The following is an 8,848-nucleotide window of genomic DNA, read 5'->3' on the forward strand; positions in this document are numbered from 1 at the left end:
TCGAGTCAGCCCCGACTCATAGCGACCCCTCCTTGGGTTTCCGAGGCAGTATCACTACGGAAGTAGGATTGCCCAACCTTCCTTCTGAGGAGTGGTTGGTGGGTTTGAACCACCAGCCTTCTGGTTAGCAGTCAAGTGCTTATGCTACCAGAGCATATTACCAAAAAAATCAAACCCATTGCTGTCAAGTCAATTCCAACTCATAGTGACTTTTATCTTTTTCCTGTGATGAAGCAGCTGGTGGATTTGAACTGCTGACCTTTTGGTTAGCAACTGAATGCTTTAACTACAATACAACCAAAGCTCCTCATAAAGCATGTTGGAAGGTGATAAGTATTCTCTAGAAAAGTGCAGTGAGAAAGGCAATTGCATAAGTTCAGGGTAGAGATGGGTTACAGTCTCATTTATATAGGGCATTCCGGGGAACTCCTCACTGTGAAGGTGCCATTTGTCGACCATAATCTGAAAGGAGAGAGGGAGTGAATGTGCTTACATCTATGGGAAGAAGAAGACAGAGGGAATGGCAAGTACAGAGTCCTTGAGATAGGAATATGCCTGGAGGGTTGGGAAGCCAGAGTGGCTGGAGTGGGGTCAGCAATGGGGAAAAGGAGAAGAGGAGGTTAGAGAGGTGACAGGACCAGATGGCTAGGGCCTAGTGGCCACTTTGCCTGTTAATTTGAGAACTGGCATCAGTGGAGGGTTCTGAGCAAAGAAGCTGTATGACCTGACTCATGTCTCAAATGTATCCCTGTGGCTGCTGGGTTGAGAAGAGTTTTCAGGGAGCAAGAGACCATTTAGGCCAGGTGAGAGCTGACAGAGCTAGGACTGTGATGCTGGGAATGGATGGGGAGACACGTGCCTGATATGCTTCCTAGACCCCAAGTAGATGTTAAATGCTTTTTCCATCATATGTATGTCTTCTTTTAATTTGTTGTTGTTGTTGTTATGTGCCATCCAGAGCTCCTTTCTTTTAATTACAGAAGTACAAAACTGTGGCTATGGAAAATTTGCTGGATAGAGCAAATCTCAAGAAAATACAAATCTTTCATGAAGGGACCACTCAGTGTTAGAGTTATTGATAAAATTATGTTTTAATCATTTTCCTTTAATGCTAAATTTGAAAGTACCGTGTTGAAGTCACTTAAACTGGTGGGAGCTGGCTTTTCAGTCATGTGCACAGTTGGGCACTGACTCTGCTTTTTATGGTTCAGTGAAGCACGTGTGCTGGAAGGGAAATTAAAAGGTGAGAAGATAAAGTCCTTGTTTGCTTCAGGGGCTGGCAGAGAAGAATGGTGGTGGGTGAGTGGGAAGAGCTGTTCCTACAAGGCCAAATACATGTTTTTAAAGAGAGAGGGGACCTGTAAGTTCTGTGAGGTCAGGAACTGTTTAATAGTCTTAGCCTTTACTGTCTTCCTAACATGATTTGGGAGTTCTGGTGGAGTAGTGCCTAAGGCATTTGAGTGCTAGCCAGAAGGCTGGTGGTTAAAATCAACCAACCACTCCTTGGAAGGAAGATTAGGCAAGCTATTTCTGTAGTGATACCACTTCAGAAACCCAAGGAGGGTTTGCTATGAGTTGAATCAACTTGACGACAGTGAGTTAGGTTTTGGTTTTTTAATGTGATTTAGTGCCTAGCATGTCGTAGGTCCTAATAAAAATATTTTTTGAGCAGATATGTGAATTAATAAGTGGATGAATGGATTGGATGGGCCATATCTTTCTGGAAGGATCAAGAAGAGCTTCTTGAATTAAAAGGAAGCCATTTTAGTTTTTTAAAGCTGTATCTCTGATGCCGTTGCATTCATTCATTCATTCATGCATGTGTTAAAGAGTCATTTATTGAGTGCTTACTGTGCACCAAAGGAGCTCTGTAGTGTAGTGGGTAAGGCATTTAGTTGCTAATCAGTAGGTTGGTGGTTCAAAGCCACCAGCTGCTCTGCAGGAGGAAGATGGGGCTGTCTACTTTGGTAAGATTTACAGCTTTGGTAAACCCAGTGGGGATGCTATGAGTTGGAATCAACTCAATGGCAGTGTTTTTTTTTTAAAACCTTTTTATTGTGATTTTGGTGAAAGGTTATAGAGCACATTGGTTTGGGTTTGATTTTTTTTTTTTTGGTTACTGTGCACCAGATGACTAAGAGAGAAAAGGTCCCTATCTTCATGGAGGTTACATTCTAGTGGGAGGGAGACAACCTATAAAATAAGAAATTGAACATGACCCTTTCAGATGGTGGTAAGTCTGTTGAAGATCATAAAATAGGTTAGCATGGTAGACTGGCTGGTTGGGACAGTGGCAGGGTCTCCTTGAGATGGCATAGTCAGGGAAAGGTTTTTGGAGGTGGTGACAATTTGAGCTGAGACTTGAATGATGGCAGAGAGCTAGCCTTCCAGATGTGAGAGCAGAGTGATCCAAGTAAGCACAGCCATGTGAAAGCCCACATGACGGATGCCTGTGGTATACATGTTAAACCAAAAGAGTGACTTAGGGAAAGCAAAGACGATACTCACAAGCACAAGGCACCAGCACATAGCAACTAATAGTTTAGAACCATGTGCCAGTGCAGAAAGGAAGGTGCTGAGTGTAAGTGACTGAGGGTTGAGTAAGGTGGTCTAGGTGGAGGCAGTGAGGACTTGAATTCAGGTGGTGATGGAGAAAGGATGGACGAGAAGGGCCCGTGAGGCCTTGCAGGAGTGAAATCTATAGGACTGATGTTGCAGGCACAGGAAGGGTGCTTATGGTGATCCTGGGGTTTAAGCTTGGAAGACTGGAGGTGGGGGTATTGAGAGAGGAGCAAACAAGAAGAGAGCAAGGTTAGGGAAGTTTTCACAAGTCCAAGATCACTGACTCAGAAGTAAGTCTATAGATCTTTTTCCTCAGTCAACAAATACCAATATACTGGGACTACAACAAAGAAGATAGACATGCTCTCTGAACTCACAAGCTTCTAGTTGGGTGGGCAGTAGACATTAAATTATCCCACAGATATTCAAACTATTCTTGTGAGAAATGCCATTCAGGAAAGGTAAGCTGTGCAGGTGATGTAGGATGGGGTGCCGTCAGGGGCTCAGGAGGCTTTGGTGGAGCAGGGACATTTCTATGGAGACTTGAAGGATGAGTAGGAGTTGGTCAGCCTTTTGGACAAGGGGTGGTGCTCTGGGCAGGCACATGTGTGAGTGAGTTCAGAGAGAGAGGCTGGCTGGTGGTATTTGGAACTGAGAGAAGGCTAGTGTGGGAGGATATGGTGAGCAATGGCACAGATATCATAGGAGGGATTTTGTGAATCAGGCAAATGAGAACCACCTTCTTTTCTTCATTTTCCAGCCCGTGTTCCACGTCATGGGGTTCTCCGTCACTGGCAGGGTTTTGAATGGACCTGAGGGAGAAGGTGTTCCAGAGGCAGTAGTCACTCTGAATAATCAAATCAAAGGTGGGCAGACACTTGGCTCCTGGGACTGTTGGCCAGTGCCATCTTTTCTTTTTTTTTTTTTAATTAGGATTTGAGTGAAGATTTACAGAGTAAATTCACTTTCCATACAGCAGTTCACATATACTTTGTCTCATGACATTGACCAAAATTTACAATGCAGCAGCTCCCCGCCCACTTCCTCCCCATAGTTACCCAGTGCCATCTTTTAATCATAGAAATGGAAAGGAAATAAAATCTTTAGGATTATGAGAATATGCCACCTTTTTGTCTCCAATTTTCTCGTGTATATATAGGGATATGGATTTGTTTGGGGCTCATCATTTGTTTGTTTTTGTATTCCAGTGAAAACAAAAGCTGATGGCTCATTCCGCCTGGAGAACATAACAACAGGGACATACACCATCCATGCTCAGAAAGAGCACCTCTACTTTGAAACAGTTACTATCAAAATTGCACCTAACACACCTCAGCTGGCTGACATCATTGCAACAGGGTAAGGCTGTTAGGTTAGATTTGGAAATCCAGTGCTTATGTTGACATACAGCAGAGAACAAGGCTACCTTTGAGGATTTGAGTATGTGTTTCTGACAGGGATCAACATACTGTCTTAGATACCTGTGGAAAAATTCAGGCTGCCTCCTTCAGGAAGATTATTGCTAAATCTTACAAAATGAAGGTAGTTATATGTTGGTTGCTTAAAAAAAAATTCTCTGGCTTCAAAGTTAAAATGGTTTTGTTAAGTTAGAAAAAGATCTTTCATGTCTGGCTTTGCATCTATGGGACCTTTCTTGGCTAAACCCTTGAGGACTTTTGAAGATAGTTGATTGAGAATGTTTGTTGTAAGATGATTCAGGTCATTATCATGGTTCTTCTTGCTTTGTAATTATTCACTGTAATGATAATAAGTAGTTGAGTTTGTATAACTATAGCATGTGAAACAAGTTTGTAGTGCAGAGACAGGCCTTGGGGTCAGATCCCAGAGCTCACAACCTCTTGTGGTGGACCTGCTTTGTAAACTGTAGCATAGGTATGCTGCCATCTTTCTTGTAGATAGCAGTAGGTGCTCACTTTCTTAGTTTTATAGTCCTGTCATGAAAAATTACCATAAAATAGGTGGCTTAAAATAACAGAAATTTATTCTCTCATAGTTTAGAAGCCGGAAGTCTGAACTTAAGCTGTCAGCTGGGCCATGATCCCTTGAACTCCCTAGGAAGGATCCTTCCTTACCTCTCCCAGCTTTTGTTAACCTTAGGTATTCCTTGGCTTATGGCAGCATAACTCCAGGCTCTTCTTTCATCTTTATGTGGCCATCTTCCTTCTGTGTTTTTCCCTGTGTGTCTTTTCTTTTTGCCCTTCTGGTCATATTAGATTAGATCTCACTCTACATCAGTATGACTCACACAAACTTAACTGCTTCAATCTGCAGAAGCCCTATTTCCAAATAAGGTCACATTCACAAGGACTGGGGCTTAAGACTTGAACATATCTTTCGTGGGGCACAGTTCAACTCATCACACCCAAAAATACCAACTTGAAAGGACAGGTGCAGGGTCTGCTTGACGGGGACAACACGACCAAAGGCATGCAGTTGCAGAGCAGCACAGTGTGGATGAGAACCTAAAGTCTACTGTTGGTGGAGTGGAAAGTGCTGGCCAGGAAAAGGAGGTTGATGAGGCTGGAAGGAGCAGATCTGAGAGGACTTCTTCACACCCCATTTTAAGACAGGCTTTCTCCTGCCTAAAGGTCCAGGGGCCAGCAAACAATGTGGAGCATTGAGGTAACATGGTTAGGTTTGTGCTCTGAGTAGGGCATTCCCCTGGGCCCCTTGGCAGGTAGGTGGGCACGCAGCAGCTCGGGCCTTGTGGGGCAGCTTTATTTAAGACCAGGCCCCTGGTCAGTTAAGGACAGGTGGGGAAGTGAGTAGAGCAGTTGGAGCAAATAAGGGAGATGAACTTGTCTGTCGGTTTGTTGTCCTGTGGTGGCTTACATGTTGCTGTGAGGCTGTAGGCTATGCCACCAGTGCTGTAAAATGCCAGCAGGGTTATGCATGTTGAACAGGTTTCAGTGGAGCTTCCAGACCAAGACAGAGTAGGAAGAAGGAAGAGGCTATCCACTTCTCTAAGAATTGGCCAGTGAAAACCTTATGAATTGCCGGGAAACATGGTCTGATATATCACTGGAAAACTTTTGAATAGACCTGAAATATTGTCTGATAGAGTGCCGGAAGATGAGCCCCTCAGGTCAGAAGGTACTCAAAATATGACTGGGGAAGAGCTGCCTCCTTAGAGTAGAGATGACCTTAATGATATGGATGGAGTAAAGCTTTCGGGACCTCCATTCGCTGATGTGGCATGACTCAAAATGAGTAGAAACAGCTGCAAACATCCATTGATAATCGGAACATGGAACGTATGAAGTATGAATCTAGGAAAACTGGAAGTTGTCAAAAATGAAATGGAACACATAAAGATCAATATCCTAGACATTAGTGAGCTGAAATGGACTGCTTTGGGCCATTTTGAATGAAACAACCATATGATCTCCTATGCTGGGAATGACAAATTGAATAGGAATGGTGTGGCATTCATCATCACAAAGACTGTTTCAAGATCTGTCCTTAAGTACAGAGCTGTCAGTGACAGGATAATATCCATATGGCTATAAAGAAGACCAGATAATACTAATACTGTTCAAATCTATGCACCAACCACCAAATCCAAAGATGAGGAAATTGAAGATTTTTACCAACTTCTGCAGTCTGAAATTGACCAGACATGCAATCAGGATGTATTGGTTATCACTGGTGACTGGAATGCAAAAGTTGGAAACAAAGAAGAGTCATGGGTAGTTGGAAAATACAGCCTTGGTGATAGAAATAATGCTGGAGATCACACGATAGAATTTTGCAAGACTAACAACTTATTCATTGCAAATACCTTTTTCAGCATCATAAACGATGGCTATCCATGTGGACTTTGCCTGATGGAATACACAGGAATCAGATTGACTACATCTGTGGCAAGAGGCGATGGAGAAGTTCAGTGTCTTCAGCCAAAACAAGGCCAGGAGCTGATTGTGGAACAGACCATCAAGTGCTCATGTGCAAGTTGAAGTTGAAGTTGAAGACAATTAAAACAAGTCCACGAGAGCCAAAATATGACCTTGAATAATATATCCCTCCTCAATTTAGAGACCATCTAAAGACTAGATTTGATGCACTGAACACCAGTGATTGAAAACCAAAGGAATTGTAGGATGACATCAGAACATCATCGATGAAGAAAGCAAAAGATCATTGAAAGAAAAGGAAGAAAAGATTAAAATGGATGTCAGAAGAGACTCTGAAACTTGACCTGGGACAGAGAGTAGCTAAAGTAAATGAAAGAAATGAAAGGATAAAAGAGCCGAACAGAAGATTTCAAAGAGCAGCTCAAGAAGACAAAGCCAACTATTACAATGAAATGTGCAGAGACGTGGAATTAGAAAACCGAAAGGGAAGAACACGCTCAGCATTTCTCAAGCTGACATAACTGAAGAAAAATTTTAGCCTCAAGTTACAGTGTTGAAAGACTCTATGGCCAAAATATTGAATGATGCAGGAAATATCAAAAGAAGATGGAAGGAATACATAGTCACTGTACCAAAAAGAATTGGTCAGTGTTCATCCATTTCAAGAGGTGGCATATGATCAAGGACAATGGTATTGAAGGAAGAAGTTGAGACTGCACTGAAAGAATTGGCAAAGAACAAGGCTCCAGGAATTGATGGAATACCCATTGAGATGTTTCAACAAACGGATGCCTCACTGGACCCACTCACTTGGCTGTGCCAGGAGATTTGGAAGACCTGGCCAACTGACTGGAAAAGATCCATATTTGTACCCATTCCAAATAAAGATGATTCCACAGAATGTGGAAATTACTGAACAATATCATTAACATCACACACAAGTAAAATCTTACTGAAGATAATTCAAAAACGGTTGTAGTGGTGTATTGACAGAGAACTGCCAGAAATGCAAGCTGGATTCAGAAGAGGACGTGGGACGAGAGATATCATTGCTATGTCGGATGGGTCTTGACTGAAAGCAAAGAATACCAGAAAGATGTTTACTTGTGTTTTATTGATTGTATGGATCATAACAACTTATGGATAACATTGAGAAGTATGGGAACTCCAGAACAATTGATTTTGCTCATGAGGAACCTGTACATAGTTCAGGAGGCTGTCATTAGAACAGAACAAAGGGATACTGCATGGCTTAAAATCAGGAAGAGGGTACGTCAGGGTTGTATCCTTTCAGCATACTTACTCCATCTGTATGGTGAGCAAATAATCCAAGAGCTGGATTATATGAAGAACGTGGCATCAGGATTAGAGAAAGACTCGTTAACAACCTGTAATAGATGACACAACTTTGCTTGCTGAAAGTGAGGATGACTTGAGTCACTTACTGATGAAGATTAAAGACTATAGTCTGCAATATGGATTGCTCCTCAATAGAAAGGAAACAAAAATCCTCACAACTGGGCCAATAAGCAGCATCACGATAAACGGAGAGAAGATTGAAGTTGGCAAGGACTTCATTTTCTTGATTCTACAATCAGCACCAGTGGAAGCAGCAGTCAAGACATCAGATATGACATATTGCATTGGGCAAATCTGCTGCAAAAGACTTCTTTGAAGTGATGAAGAGCAAAGATGTCTCCTTAAGGACTAAGGTGCACCTAACCCAGGCCATGGTATTTCCAATCGTGTTATGCATGTGAGAGCTGGACATTGAATAAGGAAGACTGAAGAAATGTTGATGCTTTTGAGTTGTGGTGTTGGAGAAGAATGCTAAGAGTACCATGGACTGCTAGAAGGACTAACAAATCTGTCCTGGAAGAAGTACAGCTGGAATACTCTGTGGAAGGGAGAATAGCCAGACTTTGTCTCACCTACTTGGGTCCTGTCAGGAGGAACTGTTCCCTGGAGAAGGATGTCATGCTTGTTAAAGTTGCGGGTCAGGAAAGAAAGGGAAGGCCCTCAACCAGATGGACTGACACAGTGGCTGCAACGATGGGCTCAGGTATGGCAAGGATTGTGAGGCTGGTACAGGACTGAGGAGTGTTTCGTTCTGTGCATTGGGTTGCTGGAGTTGGAGATCAATGGCACCTAACAACAGCGACAAGAGGACATTACAGTGGCATGGTGGGTGATGGCTTTGAAAGGGCCAAGACTAGACCTTAGGAGGCCTGAAAACAGGTGTTTGCCTCATAGCAAAGGTAAGGACAGAATGGAGACATATTTAGAAGTTAAAATCAGCAGCAGTTGGTGTAGGATTTGGTTTAGGGAGGCATGAGGGAGGGAGAAGTCAAGTTGGTTAATGGATTTCCAGCTTGAGAGGCGAGATGGATTTTTTTTTTTTTTTTGGTGCC

General features: G+C 42.8%; 1 protein-coding gene across 1 annotated transcript in view; it reads left to right on the forward strand.

The window, feature by feature from the left end:
* The window catches only part of LOC103205313 (nodal modulator 1), a 121,009-nt gene that overhangs the window by 28,326 nt on the left and 83,835 nt on the right, over window positions 1-8,848 (forward strand). Inside the window, exons 10-11 of the mRNA XM_007950588.1 lie at window positions 3,323-3,428; window positions 3,771-3,921. Coding sequence (XP_007948779.1) covers window positions 3,323-3,428; window positions 3,771-3,921 — 257 coding nt within the window. The remainder of the gene's footprint in view (window positions 1-3,322; window positions 3,429-3,770; window positions 3,922-8,848) is intronic.

Source organism: Orycteropus afer, unplaced genomic scaffold (genome assembly GCF_000298275.1).
Source record: "Orycteropus afer afer isolate SDZICR_OR568_19922 unplaced genomic scaffold, OryAfe1.0 scaffold00281, whole genome shotgun sequence".
In the NCBI taxonomy this organism is placed as follows: Eukaryota; Metazoa; Chordata; class Mammalia; order Tubulidentata; family Orycteropodidae; genus Orycteropus; species Orycteropus afer.